Below are 16226 nucleotides of genomic sequence, written 5' to 3' on the forward strand. Positions count from 1 at the left end.
AGATAACGCACACGTTTGCAAACACAACAGAACACGCGAGCAGTAGCCGACAACTCCACGATTCGATCGAAATTCGCGAACTGATTTTCGCTGAAGAGATTTTAACGTTCAAAGCAGTTAACCAGCAAATTTACTGAGATAGAGAAGAATCCAAGAAGAAACAGACGGTAGCGTACTAAAGTGTAGAAGGTAAGGCCCCTTTAAAGGTTAAAATGAAGGCTACAAACTCATTTTTTTTTAATTTCTATTCAAAAACAACAATTTTATTAACATAAAATAAACAATAGGAATAATAGGACTCTTCTGGTCGCAGTACCGGCTGTTGGGAAACTTTCACGTCTACTTTTTTTTTAAAAAAACATAAAAATAGATATGTTCCACTAAGTACTCGTAGTAAAACACAAGTAAAGTACTAACTGAGAGCGTAACACAAATAAAGTGCCAAATTACGCTCTTTACACAGATTTTTATGGAACAGCTTTGTGTAAAGTTTGGTGAGAACATCAGTTTTTTTTTTTCAATTTATAAATTATTTATTGGATCTTTTTAAAAACGAAACTAACAATATTTCGATCAAATCTTAAAACTAAATTTATTTTTTTCCCTTTGCCATTGCTTTGGAAAAAACTATTGAGACATTGAACTATTTATAATAAGATAAGATTGAAAATTAAAATTAAAATTAATATTGAAGAGAACACCAGTGCCGCGCAAATAAACAATCCAAAACTTTAAATTCAAACGAAAACAGCTGATTCACACATCACACAAATTTTACTTGAAATATGGTAAAATGTGCCACTAAGGTCTGTGTAGCATTTTCAAATTTCGAAGTAAGTGTATTTTTATATAAATATGTAAGCAAATACATACAAACATAATTACCAATTTAATTTATGCTCCCACTGCAGCAAAATCAATTTATATTAATTAAATTAAGATTTGAGCTGTTTCCATTGGCATAAGTTGATTTATGCATTTGAAAGAGTTTTTATGTGTCAGATAGATCTATGCTCGTTTTAGGAGAGTTGGTGGTTCTTTACATTGTTACGCCCATGTAATATAGAGCACGAGCACATCAAAATTGGCTCTTTCGGGTTATATCGAAAATGTCACATCAGTTCGTTTTTTTACTATTACTTTTGTACTTTTTGGTTGTGTTCAAAATTAAAAGGAAATATATATGTAAAAACACAGAACACGGTATGACCGAATTTAAACAAACATTTGTTTGTTTTCCAAGTCCTAAATTTCTCACAAAACTGTTAAAACTGAATTAGTTGACATAAATATTGATATCGTCATAAAGTAGAAATAAAAATATCCAGAAATGTTTAGTTTTCTATAACACACACATAGTATTATAATATAATAAAAGTTTAATCTGAACATCGTCTACTAACTGTGTAACACTAACGGTGTTTTTGATTAGTAAACCTGAATTCAATCTAGATTTACTCTCGATTTGTCAAATTTTGTTGCCCCATCAAAAATTTTTAAAGTAATCTTAAATTTTTGTAATCCTTAAGTAGATATTTATATTTTTTATAAATGCATATATCGACCCAAACCAGAATTTACTTGTCGTCATATAAAAAAGCTGTTCATTTCAGGGTAATCTTGCTACTCTGGCAAAATATCTAGAGTATTATAAATTAATCTCAAGTGTTATACATCAATCTCGAGCGTTAGACAGATTTACCAATCGAAAATGAAAATTGCACTAAAAGTGAGTCTCGAATAAAAAAGTTACCCCAGATTTACCAATCGAAAACACCATAACTGCAAATTTTGGAATATTGCTTAATTTTAATTTGAAGCAGTATGTAATGTTGTGTCTGAAACGTCAATAAAATATGCCTTAAAGAAAAATACGTTTAATTCATTAAATGACATTATAAAACTATTTTTAATTTATGTGAATTAAGTTCAAAACATATTTGATATAATAGATAATTTATTTGTGTACCGGTACATGAAACTGTAGAACCTATAATTTTTTAAATCAGGGCTATAAACTAGTTCTAAATAAAATCGGTTTTAAAGCGGAACAATGAACTGAACTATTTGTTTTGCAAATTCTGAACCGAAGGTAATGGTATATAAATCGGTTTTTAAACTGAACTAATGGTTTAGAGTAACAAACCACTGAACGTAAGCACTTTAGAAATTTCTGTAGTATACAACGCTTATATATCTGGCTAATTGCTTCTTTTCAGTACTATTCTTAGTGGATGTGAATATTTTTTGGTTGCTAGAACTAGGTAGTAACAAAATATGGGACTAATTTTATTCTTGAAGTTAAATCAATGGGCATTACATATGGAAATTGTCGTTGGAATGAAAAATCACTTAACAGATCATAGTCTATATTTTCACTACATAATAAAGTATGTTTTTTCAATTTAGCATAAACATTTCTATAAACCTAATATATTATATACTGTTATATATTTTAATTCGATCACTATAATTCGCAACTGATAATATTACATGGAAAGATATCTCCAACGTACACATACACATAATATATTGTGCGCCTTGAAAGAGTACGCCTATGGTTTCAAATTTCTCTTCTTATTCACGACATGCAAATGTGTTACTTTATTTCAAATTCATTTGGTATTTGTTGCGATATATTCTTTACAGAAACTTTAAAAACTATTTTTATTAAGAGTAATGCTTGATTTGTGCAAGCGTTATGTAAACTGTGGGAATATTAACTTGGCTACTGCTAAGTCTTCAATATTTTAAAATTTTTGCAGACTCTTTTATCGAATAAATATACCACTTTTTCTGTCGACTGAAACCGCTATCATGTTTTATCCAAGTTTGCTTAAGTTTCTAAATTTTCTGCGTATATTTTTTTATTCCTTATAAATATATTTCACACTAAATAATTTATGTTGTCAAAAAAATATTATTTGTACTTAACAAATATTTTTTTGTTAAGAACATTTTATTCATAATTTTTTCAATGTATCAAGAGAATACTTTATTAATTGCATAGTTATATATGTACACATATATGTTAGAATGATATATACATCTAGATATGTAAATAAGTACCATTCTGTTATTTAAGCCATAATTTTTTCTTTCAGAGTAGCAAAAAAATACTCGCAACTTACAAAAGAAAACACGTGAAGCAACAACAATGCTGTTAAAATCTTCAGAGTTAAATTTTAGTGGCAAAAAAATCTTTTGTCTAAAGGTGCATCTACACCAGAGCGAACGCTTGCGAACGAACGAACTGCGGTTACCTGCGAATGTTCGTTCGTTCACTTTGGTGTAGATGTACCTTTAAGTTTCAGTGTAGTCAAATCTGAAAATCAGTCTATTGTGAATGTTCAATGGAAATATGTTGCAAAATTCCAGTTTACCGTTAAAATCATATGAGCAGAAATAACAAATTGCAATATATCAAAACAATAAAATAAAAAGTGCTTACTATTACTCTTCTATTATTTATTTTGTTTTCTTTTATTTAAATTAAATAATTTTGAGTGTTTACAATTTTTATATTTCATATTTTACACAACAAAAACATATGCCAAAAACGCTTTTAACATATTTTAAAAGTAATGCCAATTGTTTCAACGAGACTTAATACTGTTTTTCTACAACTGAGAAAGAAAAAATTATGGCTTTAGCGATTTCTTTTACTGGTGCTGATACCGATACTGCACAAATTTAAATATATTTATTATCTCCATGTTTTGTTTTATTCTGTTATTCACAATTTCTAAAACATAATCATTAGTACTTATACAGAATATAGTACATATATGTATGTTATAAATAAAACAATTTAATTTTGTTAGATTAAGATAGTGACGTAGCTTCGTGGGTGCGAAGGGCGCAGATCACACTGAATTAGACTGTCACAGAAGGATGCCAATAAAATAAGAATATATAAATAAAAAAAGTGTAGAGCTGGGAATGCAGGTAGCTATAATACTTTGTTCTTTACACTACATTTAGTTTTAGTTCACTCTTGTATCGTATCTCAGTAAACTAAGTTAGTACAGGATTGCAACTGGCAGATCGTACAGCTCAACCATATTACATGATTATGGCGACTAATTGTGTTAACGAATTAACGACAATTTTGTGCATACATATATGGATGTGTCCAGACCGATACACTTCTTCCTTCAGAATAGGAGAGCTGTTAAGATACCCAAAAGAATTTCAAAACCAGAGATACATTTAAATTTGCATTAAAATTAGTATTCAGACTCTTTTCTTTATATATTGGAAATTCAAATTTTTCACTGGCGGCAACCTGTGATTACTGTGGCAATAACCCTAAATACGACACTGAGTTTGCGATTCCAAAAATGGTAACAGGCTGAACGAAACATAGTACCACCGTTGAAAAGTTTTTCTATACGAACTATAATATAGAAAAACATATGCAACTCTTAACATAGATTAAGAATTTGGTCAAAGGCAGCTAATGTACTTGTACTTTTAATTCTTATTATCTGTTAATTGCAACGCTGTTAATTTTACGAATTAAATACTGTCTATCTTTATTAATGTAATATATAAACTCAATTCAATATGCAATATATATACATATACAGTAGAGAAATACAGTTTTCGATTTACCTTCTTCTGATGTTATCCGTCTGATCTTGATAGAGATTTGGACTACTGCCATGATGGTGTATGAATGTATGTTGTCTAATTTTTGACGGAGTTACTAAATCTTCTCGACTTTTACTAATGCTGTTTGTATATGGTTTCATGTTATGCCTTTATCTGATTACTGCTTATCAAATGGTTATGCCATTTTTGTTTAAAAAATTAAAAATCTGAAAAATAAATAATAAATAAATTAAATGGACTTTTATTATGCAACAAAATTTTGAATATAAATATGTATATAATAAAAAGTAAAGATATAAATTTATTATTTCATATTAAATTAAAAAATATCAATCAACAAAATATTATCACGCAACCAAAATAATAATGATACATCATAAATTTTTTTCAAAATTTTAGAATACTTTTTACATAATTATTGCCTATTAGTTCCATTTTCTAGTATATGCGTTATATGATTCCAGCATGATCTCTAATGTATTCAAGTTATATTATTTTTCTAATTATAACTTTCATATTTTAAAGATCAAGTGATATAAATTCTTTTTCGATTTAACAGAATATTAAAAACATATTTTTAAAAACAAGAAAAAAGTTTGGTATTACCTTTGTGAACCTTCCAATAACCTATACACAGTTATGTTACATATTTCCTATTAACTAGAAATACTCTTGAAGGTATTTCCATATTTATTTTTTGCTATGAAATATAGCACTTTATTAAATTAAGATATATATTCACACTCTGAAAAATATGGTCCACACATTATTTCACCACAAACTAGTTAAATTGACCTGATCATTTTCTTAGAGAAATCTTAGCTGATGTTTATGTGATATATGAGTTATCATGGTTATCAGTTTCTGTATTTCCCATTAGAGCATCGTCCCTCTAGGTTTCTGGTATATTTGAATTTTTGCTAAGAGAACATGAATTTTTTAGCTCCATGTCCGGTGTGCAGGCTGTCGAGGCAGGGGGATTTCTTGTATCCCGATTACCCCTTGGAAACTTTGTAATCGTGATATTTTGTTCTATGTTTTGCTAAACTCTTAATTCAAGAGGATAGATTTTCGCACGATAGGTATAAACACAAAGCCGGTGCTTAGTAGGATCTATCATCGTTTGAGTGACTGAGCACATTAGTTTCCGCCGCTTCTAACATGAAGAACAGACTCGGTTTGGAACCGTTCCAGTGGAGCTGTATTTTATGATCACCGTAATATGTAGAACAGAGGTCATATTTAAGCCATACACATGCATGACCCTCACCATCTTCATCTGCTGTGACACACGGGTGCTGCTTGCATATCCCAGTTTACGCCCTTCAGCTGCTTATGCATTCTCTGACTTCGAAAAGGATGAATTGAAGGTTGGCTGGAGAGCTAGGTCGTTCGCCAGTTTTAACAATGATACGCTACTCCAAAGCCCTTTGTTACCCAAAGCACTTTGAGATATGAATAGTACAATTTTAACTCTATGTTAATTGCTACTGTTGAAGCGTACTTAATAGACATTAAATGAGATGTATACGGATTTACTGAACCAGTGTTCAGTTCCCATGGGTACATAAAGAAAACATGAAAACCAACTTGTTGTATGGTTGAATCAATATGATTTAACCTGAAATTTAGTTAAAATCAGGTTAAATCAACCCCAATTATTTTTCTGAGTGCAGTCTTTATTTCCGGATTCTATATAGTCAGCTGTTTTTTTTTTGACAAACTTGACAAGACAAAGTATTATATACTTTAAATGTTGTAAACTTTAATTTAAAAAAAAAATACTGTCAAATAAAAAAAAATATAATAAATTAGTTTGAAAAAAATTTATTTACAAACTTTTATTTTAGTTAATGCATAAAAAATAAAACAGCATCATGGACGAGTAAGTACACTACAAATTCATTATTGTCGTCAGTTCCTGCACTCCTAGTTGAGGGAAGGAATTTGTTTACAAAGTTTTATATAAAAATTGTAAATATATATATTTTATAGTTCTGAGTCAGTTTCATGCGGCACGGCATGTGTTAATTGTTGTGGCTTTCACTGGAGAGGAATGCTAATGATTCTTATTCCATTGGCGTTTTCCCCCATTGTTCTCTTTAATCTGGGCAACGATGTGAGTTCTGGCAGATTTTATAATATATAAACTGACATTTTTATATATAAAATTTAGGCACTTCTTTGTTTGTACATTGTGTGTGTTATTGGCATCTTTTGGATAACAGAAGTTATACCGCTACATATCACATCAATCATACCTGCCTTTTTACTACCCATGGTTGGCTTATTGGTAAATTTAATTGCATAATTTATTTTAATTAAAAAATAATACTTGGTTTTTTGTTTTTGTTTCTAAATTAGGATTCATACACCGTGTGTGCACAATATTTTAAAGATCCGCTAGTTATGTTTTTAGGGGGACTTATGCTAGCACTCGCAATTGAGTATTGTAACTTGCATAAGCGCATTGCACTTATGACGATTAAAGTTGTGGGTTGTAGTCCTAGACGGTAAGTTTATATTAATACCAATACCAATACCAATTGTAATAAATGTGTGAACATATATACATATATTTGACTTTGTTGATCGCAGCTTACATTTGGGATTAGTGTGTGTTGCCTCTTTTATATCCTTTTGGATGTCCAATTCAGCAACAGCTGCAATGATGTGCCCAATAATTAAAGCAATTCTTATGGAGCTTCATGATGTAGATATATAAATTACTTTTATATTTTTTTATGTATATAATAAGAGTTTATTATTACAGCAAAAAATTATTAACATTTACCATTCATCTTCTGATAATGTAGCTAATGAAAGAGAGTAAGTGAAATATAAAGTTTACAGAGTTTCAAATTACAGTATTTCCCCTTATAACGCGGTACCCTTTTCAAATTACGCGATTTTAAACCCCCGTATAACACGGGCATTCCCCCATATAACGCGGGGATTTGGAGAGTTCATAGTTAGCTTTGCTTAACTTTGCACGTGTGTATACGTGGTATACGGGAATACCTTTATAACGTGGAACCAATCTACCGCGTTATATGCGGAACCAATCTACCGCGTTATAGAGAGTATTATTCTATTTAACATTTTTTAAGAAAATTGCCATCGAAAATTGCTGTGGGTTATTACTTAAGTACCATATATGGGATTTCGATTGGTGGTTGTGCTACTCTTATAGGTTCGGATACCAACTTGGTGTTCAAAGCTATTTATGAAGCGTAAGTTTTTTGTTATATTTTGGCTTTCAACTCACTTCTGTTGTTTTCATTATAAAGTTTCTTATTTAAAATTACATTTTAGTCGCTTTCCCGAAACTACTCAAAAACTTGACTTTCCAATATATATGTTGTATGCTGCGCCTATGTGCATTATTGCAACTGTCTTAATCTGGTTCATAACGGAAATCACACATTTTGGCTTCGGTCGCCCAAATAGTGAGGAGGGTAAGGAAGTCGCTGCAGGGTCTCAAAATGCAGATGCTATATCCTCTCTGATGAATCAAAAATATAATGAATTGGGTCCAATGTCATGCCACGAAATACAAGTTGTTATAATATTTTTAATTATGATTACTATGCTTTTTACGCGTAGTCCAGGTTTCTTTACTGGATGGGCTGATATTTTAAATGATAGGTAAAAAGAGTACTGTTACTCGGTACTGTTTTATGAATATTTACATTAATTATAAAATTTTTATTATTATAGTGAAATTGAGAGCTCTATGCCTACAATGTTTGCGGTATTTTTTTTATTTGTGTTTCCAATAAAATACACTTGTGGTAGATTTTGTAAAGGGAAAGGTAATTATTGTGTATGATATTAATGTTATGCTTAAACAACTTCACTTTTTTACTTGTAGCCAAATATCCAAAAAGAGAAACTATATCGTTGGTTGATTGGTTATTTTTGGAAAAATCGGTTCCATGGGGTTTGATATTCTTGCTAGGTACATAGCTCCGTACTTATAAAAATACATTCTTAGTCCTATTTCTCTAACTTTAAACTTAATTTACAGGTGGTGGATTTGCCTTAGCCGAAGCAAGTAAGCAAAGTGGTATGACTGTAATGTTGGGAAATTCACTGAAATTCGCACAAAATTTTCCAAACTATATGGTACAATTAATATGCGTTGTAACAGGGGTTTTCTTCACAACTTTCAGTGCAAATGTTGCAATATGCAATATTTTGGTACCAGTAGTATGTGAAATGGTAAACTGAGCATCAGTTATATTATAAAGCCAGTTAATTAATTTAAACGTTAATTTTTAGGCTGTTGCGATAAAGGTACATCCTCTATACTTTGTATTTCCCACAGGCGTTGCTTGCACTATCGCATTTTTCCTTCCCGTCAGCACACCACCAAATGCAATTGTACAAGGATATGCGAATATTCAGACTAAAGATATGGTAAATATACAATTTTATAATTCACAGAGCTTAATTATATATTTATAGGTTATTTGCGGTATTGGACCAACCATTATATGCATTGCACTATTATTTTTAAATGGACAAGTAGCACATGTACTGATTTTTGGTGGTACAGATCTACCTGGTTGGGCCGAGGCTTAGAAATATACTACAATTTTTCAAAACCAAAACCAAAAATAACAAATACTGTTTTTACTTCACAATTAATTAGTATTTATAAATTAATTTGTTTTTATTTTAATTTATAAATTTTTTCAAATATAAAGTACATCCACTTAACATTAAAAGATTAGTTTAGGTTTCAGTTTTTGGAAAGTGTTTATAACTAATAAAAAAAATGTTTTAAAAATTAACTAACTGCGAAAATGAATTATTCTTCTTGAAAAATACAAAATAAAAAATAATTGTTGTTGCTGTATTGTATAGTATAGTATTGCTCTAACAATCCTCAAGTCCACTTCTAGACTCTCAGGAAGATATGCTGATTTAAGGTCCGTCATCAACTAAAAGACAAATAAATGATATGATTTTTTTTTTAGCCTAGTTAAAGCCTAGTGTGGGGTAGAGATAAGCCCCCCAGCCATTATAGAGTAAAAGTGCGTAATAGCACTAACTCAAGAAGAAGAAGAAGAAGTATTGTTTATATCTCTAGCAATCTCTTTTGACATTTTTGTGAGTTTTAATAAGATCGGAACAATACTACAGCAATATTGCTATCCACATAACGATGCAGACGTTTTTATCGCCTTACGGGGTATACTACAAACCAAGTGTCGTTATAGTATGAATTTCTATATAAAAGATGGTGAGAAAATCGGTGAGACTAAATATCAGTTAATGTTTGCTGAAGAGATTTAAAATCCCCGTTTTTCTATTTACTTTTTCAGGAATCATGGTATTAAACTTACAGTAAAAAAAAACACATTTATGTAGAATAACAAAAAAGTATGTGAATAAGAGTACTTAAATCACCATTTTCTGCAGCATCAATGCGTTTTTCCAGTTATAAAATGTGGTAATATAATTTCTAGGCACATTCTCATGTCTTGTGCTAATAGAATTTGTTTTAATTTTGCCACACGATTTTATTTCCAAATCGCATATTGGGGACTCGAAACCGCTTCATACCCTATTGAACCACTCAATAAAAAGAAATATTATTTTTGATATATAACACTTCTGTAGTAATGACATCAATTATTTACGAGGACGTCCTTTTTAGTATAATAAAATATAATTTTTAGCAAAGAAAACAACAGCCTTGACCACTAAAGCTTACTTAAATAAGCAATAGCACATTATGCTACCAACAATAAGTTAATAGCACACTAGACAGAAAGACCTAAAAAGTGGAGTAAAAAAAAAACCAATTTGACAGGTTTATTGGATGTTTTTAAAATTTTGAAGAATGTCAGGTCAATAAAAAAATAGGCCATAAAGAGTTTGAATCTTCCTATAGCTAACTATGGACATTAGGTGCGATACAGTTTTCTTTTTATTCCCAAAGCCTCTACCTCAATAAAAATCATTAGCATACCCAGTTCTTTGTATGCGTTCCAAATAAGCGGTGACTTGTCAGCACCGATACCATAATATTTCATGGAGTGTTTTTGCAACTAGCCGATCATCGAGCAAACTACTTCACTCCCGGCGTTCACTCATAGCGTCCTAATCGTAAACCGCATAAATTGGCATTTTTTGCAGCCTAATTAAAGGATCATCTAATGATATTTCAATATAACTTTTAACAAGAGCGACAAATTACAGAATTGCCTATACAGAAAAATGAAATTAGCTACAAATGCCTCCTTTCAAACACGAACTCATGCCTAAATAGACCAGTTCTGATGTACGGCTGCGAAGTATGGGCGCTCAAAACGAAACATGCCAACTGTTATCCCACGAACAGAATGTACTGAGAAAGATTTTTATTCTAATACGTGTAGATGATGGTACATATCGTAATCGCTACAACCACGAATTAGAGAACTTAATCGATAAGCAGAATGTAATACGACATATAAAATCATAACGATTAAGATGGCTAGGACACGTACAGCGTATGAACCGAGTTCGATCAGTAAAAGAAGCACTTGTAAAAAACTTTATAGGAATCCGAAGAAGAGGCAGATCTATAAAGAGATGGCTAAATGATGCTAAATAAGATTTAATGAAGCTACGCGTGAGCGATTAAAAAAACTTGGCATCAGATTGAGTCAGATAGCAAAAATCTGAGATTTGATAACGCGATGTTGATAAGCCAGTTACTGTTCGTAAATAATTTCAGGGCTCTATCCTTTATGTATTTTTTGATCGGATCAATCTTGAGATACCTGAGGATGTCATTCTTCCTAATGTACTAGGGCACCTTGAAAAGTCTTCTCAGAGCCTGGCTTTGTGCAATTTCTAGCTGGCGAATAGTAATGTTTAAAGTCTTACTGAACGCTACACATCCATACATCCACATAGAAATGACGATAAAATTGTTTGGTTATATAACAGTTTCCTGTTCTTAGCATTGAGATATTTATATTTGAATAGCGGTTGTAGGTGATAAAGAATTTTGGTACAGCTAATTCTTTTCAATTGAAGATGTTCAAGTCATGTGAATCGTTTGGTTATCATGATGGCTAGATGTTTAATGTTATCTTCCTAGTCTATTACCATATTTCCCACTTTCACTGTCGACGGGTTCTGCCTCCACTTACGCGTAATAAATAGAGCTTTAGTTTTTTCATTATGGATTTTTATTTTCCATTTCTGGAAATACGCCAGGATGAGGTTTATATGCTGTTGAAGTGTGTTGGTTATGTTGAGGGCATATTTATCCGAGTATAGCATATACGTATCGTCAACATATAATGCCAAAGTCGAGGGACCTAACATTGGGATATCAGACTTATAAATGTTGTAGAGAGTGGAGGAAAGTGGAGATTCCTGAGGAACACCTGTACTTTGTAAATCCTTAGAAGAATATAAACATAATATTTTTTCTTTTCAAGTAACATTTTTATGTTATGTCAAAACTAAAAAAAAAATTGATATTATATAGATAAACTCTATATTATTTTCAAAAATATTGATTTCACAAATACTGTCAAATTTTAATTCTATTTAGAGTATATTTCTCTTAATAAGGTCTTGAGTTTAAAAATTCGGAACCATGGATGAGTATATATTTAAAATATTATTTCATTCCCAAATTTTCAATTCTTATATTTAAACTATTAGGAATGAAAGGATTGGTATAGGCACTGCTTGTGGGTCATGTTGCGGTAATCACTGGAAGGGTATATTTACTGTTCTAATACCATTAATTGTATTACCTTTACCCGTGCTGCTTCGATCTGATGTAATATCTTTAAAACATTTTTAAAAAATTTACATATATATTGATAAATTATACAGGAGTTTATATGCTTGTACGTCGTTATTGTTATGGCGTTTTATTGGGTAACGGAGGTAGCACCACTATACATAACTTCCTTACTACCAGTGTTTGTGTTTCCAATACTAGGAATACTAGTAAGCTTATGAGTAGTTACTCATGTGAATTAATTAAAAAAATTCTTTTTGCTATTGAAGGATTCAAATACTGTTTGCAAACAATACTTCAAAGATCCACTTGTTATGTTCTTGGGTGGTCTTATGATAGCTTTGTCTATTGAATATTGCAATTTGCACAAACGTATCGCATTGATAACTATCAAGGCAATAGGCTGTAGTCCACGTCGGTATGGGAATATATATTTATATATATATATATATGACTTTTACACTAATAAATATATATTTTTCTTGTACTTTTGTAATTATAAAGTTTACATTTTGGTCTTGTTGCGGTGTCTTCATTTATTTCAATGTGGATTTCAAATGCAGCTACTACTGCTATGATGTGTCCTGTTATACGTGCCGTCTTGGATGAATTAAAGGGGGTATACATACATCAAATGATTATAAATTGTTAATAATTTTAAAGCTTATCATTTCAGCAAAATATTATTGAAATCTACAATTCTGCAGATAATGAGAAGCAAATGGATGAAAGAGAGTATGATTTTTTTAAGTCATCTTTAAATATCAATATTATATAGACGTTGTTGTTTCTTTAAGTAAATCTCCCTCGCCAATTGCTTTGGGTTATTATTTGAGTAGCGCGTATGCAACTACTGTTGGCGGTTGTGGTACACTCATTGGAACCGGAACTAATTTGACTTTTAAAGGAATTTATGATACGTAAGTAGTGATATTTAGTAGTAATATTTAAACTGTATTATTTAAAAATAGTTATATATTTGGGTTAAATAATATACTTGTTGAACATTCGAATTCGAACAGTTAGATAGATTAGATTAGATTTCAAAAGCTCAAAGATATTTAAATACTTGAATAGTTGATCTGTTGGTATTTAAATACTCGAATAGTTGAGAGGATATTACAGTATATGAATATCGTGCAATATATGATGTTCAGACATTATTGATCAAATTACTGTGTATATCTGAACAGCAAAATGCTCAATGCTTTATAGTTGTAAGTGTTATAAGACTAGGTGAAAAATATTTAAGTTTAGAGTCAAACATATTCTGAACAAACGATTTTGGATGTATAAGCCGTGTAAACCACAGTAATCGTTCCACAATGTATTTTATTAGTGCTTAAAGTCAGGCTCTTTGAAGACTCTTCAAAGTGTCATGGTGCATCTGCACTAATGACATGCTAAGAGACCTTAGAATAGATCCGCTCAAAAAATACATAAGGGACAGAGCTTTGAAGTTATATGCGAAAGCCGACAGACTGCCCTACTTAACACTGTCTTATCTCAGAGTAATCATTACGCAGATCTTAGATCAGTCATTGAATAATCACGAAGCTTATGAGGATTACACAACTTAGTCAGTGAGCTATCAAAGAGTAAAAGTGCCCAGATGCACTAACTCGGAAAAGGGTCAACATTAGTGTCGTCATATAAGATTGATCTTTGTAAATTTTTTGTGACAATCATCAAATATTAATGAATATTTAAATTAATTTCATACTTATCAAATCATTTGGGGAGGTGAAATATATATCGTTGTCGCTTGATACATAATTAGAGTACGATGTTTTATATTATTAAAAAGTCCACATAAAAAACCAAATTCTTTAATTTTGTATATCACATAACTATTTAATTAACAATTTTAATTCTTTATAGACGTTTTCCAGAAGCCACCGATGAAATCAGTTTTCCAGGATTTATAGCTTATGCACTCCCCTTTGTAATTATCATGACTGGACTCCTATATTTTTCGATGCAAATAAGTCATTTTGGTATGTTTCGTCCAAATAGTGAGATAGGTAAGCAAGTAACTTATGCAACTGAAAATGCTGGAGTCGTTAAGAAGGTCATCGACCAGCGTTATGAAGAACTTGGACCAATGTCATGCCATGAAAAACAAGTAGTGATATTATTTATTTTGATGGTTGTGTTGTTATTCACGCGCAAACCTGGTTTCGTTACTGGTTGGGCTGAAGTTGTCACTGATAAGTATGCATTTCATATTAGAAAGCATGTTTATGCATTTATATTAATTAATTTATATTAATTAACAGGGCAGTTAACAGTTCTGCTCCAATGGTATTTGTTCTCTTTTGGCTATTTATTTTTCCAATAAATTGTGCCTGTTTGAAGTTTTGTAAATCAAAGGGTATTTTGGTGAAAAATTTCATGTAATATAAAAATTTATTAATTAATTATATTGTTACAGCAAAGGGTCGTCCAAAGAGTCAACTTCCAGCGCTTATCAGTTGGTTTTTTTTAAACAAAGAAACTCCATGGGGCTTAGTTTTTCTACTTGGTAAGTGTAATTCCTTAAATATTATATAGATCTACAAATAGTTAAAAATGAATGTATTATTAAACGATATTCTAGAATTTAATTGTTTCAGTAGAATAGCAGCTACAATAGTCTTTCTATAGTAAAGAACTAGTATTGCTAGCACTTTCCAATCATTAATTTATATATTTAATAGTTTTATCAAATCAACAAATATCATTTTAATCTAATCAGGATGATTAATAGTCTTATAATCTTAATCATATTTCTAAGGTGGTGGCTTTGCTTTGGCAGAAGGTAGCACGCAGAGTGGCATGGCTAAGATGCTTGGAAATTCATTGAAATTTGCGCAAAGTTTTCCAAGTAGTATAGTTCAATTATTTTGTGTGGTCACGGGTGTGTTCTTTACCGCCTTTAGTGCGAACGTTGCTATTGCCAATATACTTATTCCTGTTGTAAGCGAAATGGTAATAAAATATCTCGCATTGTAAATATTATATTATTTAATTAATTTTTTTGTATCGATCTCCAGGCTGTTGCTATAAAAATTCATCCATTGTATTTTGTATTCCCTACTGGATTAGCATGCAGTATTGCTTTTCTTTTACCTGTTAGTACGCCAGCAAATGCCATTGTCTCGGGATATGCAAATATCAAGACTAAAGATATGGTATATATATAATGAAATTTTTTAATAAAAAAACAACTAATATAAAATTTTACATATTTATTACATAGGTTATAGCTGGCCTACTGCCAACATTCTTTTCAATTTTGCTTTTATCAATAAACGGTTTGACTTGGCATTCTATTATCTATCCTGGATTAGAGTTACCAAGTTGGGCTAAATAATCGTTAAGATTCAAATATAAAGGAATATAAAGGAAAATATTAATACTACAAGATAGAAGTACTTTTAATTTTTAATTTCAAGTTAAACTTATTAATTTAATTTTTATTAGTTAAAATGAAAGCTGTACATTAAAACACAAATTAAAATTAATATTATTATTTAACTAAAATATATGAAAAATCACCTTTTCACTTTATCTAAGAAAAAGAAAACATCTATATTCGTAATACCACAAAGCATCAAACAATAAAATATCCTTGCTAAGTACAAGGTGAGATGAAAAAACTGCAACAAAGTAAAACGCCATAATTTTTTCATTTTTTTTAAATTTTATTGAATGAAAGCAAAAAATGTCGGAAATAACATCAAATTTGAGAATCGGTTTAGATTTGTTCGAATTGGGCACCTTTGGCACGAACTATGGCCTTCAAACGGCCAATGAAACCATCACACGCTGCCCGAAAGTGGCTCTGCGGTATTTTGTCCCATTC

The 16226-nt window shown here is 30.8% G+C and overlaps 3 protein-coding genes across 4 annotated transcripts in view; 2 read left to right on the forward strand and 1 right to left on the reverse strand.

Moving 5' to 3' along the window:
- LOC119671901 (mitogen-activated protein kinase kinase kinase 13) overlaps positions 1–4813 on the reverse strand; it is a 27897-nt gene extending 23084 nt beyond the window's left edge. The window contains exon 1 of the mRNA XM_038082763.1: positions 4618–4813. Coding sequence (XP_037938691.1) covers positions 4618–4757 — 140 coding nt within the window. The 5' untranslated portion in view covers positions 4758–4813. The remainder of the gene's footprint in view (positions 1–4617) is intronic.
- Positions 1–9416, forward strand: part of LOC119671909 (protein I'm not dead yet-like) — a 9898-nt gene extending 482 nt beyond the window's left edge. For both annotated transcript variants that reach the window (XM_038082787.1, XM_038082795.1), the window contains exons 2-15: positions 3–189; positions 6468–6502; positions 6613–6736; positions 6794–6910; positions 6982–7130; positions 7216–7330; positions 7391–7446; positions 7728–7850; positions 7933–8265; positions 8338–8432; positions 8492–8578; positions 8648–8841; positions 8902–9039; positions 9088–9416. In XM_038082787.1, the coding sequence (XP_037938715.1) occupies positions 6495–6502; positions 6613–6736; positions 6794–6910; positions 6982–7130; positions 7216–7330; positions 7391–7446; positions 7728–7850; positions 7933–8265; positions 8338–8432; positions 8492–8578; positions 8648–8841; positions 8902–9039; positions 9088–9204 (1656 nt within the window). In that variant the 5' untranslated portion in view covers positions 3–189; positions 6468–6494 and the 3' untranslated portion in view covers positions 9205–9416. The remainder of the gene's footprint in view (positions 1–2; positions 190–6467; positions 6503–6612; positions 6737–6793; positions 6911–6981; positions 7131–7215; positions 7331–7390; positions 7447–7727; positions 7851–7932; positions 8266–8337; positions 8433–8491; positions 8579–8647; positions 8842–8901; positions 9040–9087) is intronic.
- A 2729-nt stretch (positions 9417–12145) lies between these two features.
- On the forward strand, positions 12146–15797 carry LOC119671923 (protein I'm not dead yet-like). Its single transcript, XM_038082808.1, has 13 exons — positions 12146–12234; positions 12295–12415; positions 12472–12588; positions 12649–12797; positions 12884–12998; positions 13056–13114; positions 13177–13299; positions 14261–14593; positions 14659–14753; positions 14814–14903; positions 15156–15349; positions 15415–15552; positions 15621–15797. Exons 1-13 carry the CDS (start codon positions 12227–12229, stop codon positions 15732–15734), a joined length of 1656 nt encoding a protein of 551 aa, XP_037938736.1. The 5' UTR covers positions 12146–12226; the 3' UTR covers positions 15735–15797.
- The last annotated feature ends 429 nt before the right edge of the window (positions 15798–16226 follow it).

The sequence above is a fragment of the Teleopsis dalmanni genome, chromosome 1 (assembly GCF_002237135.1).
Source record: "Teleopsis dalmanni isolate 2A chromosome 1, ASM223713v2, whole genome shotgun sequence".
Lineage (NCBI taxonomy): Eukaryota > Metazoa > Arthropoda > Insecta > Diptera > Diopsidae > Teleopsis > Teleopsis dalmanni.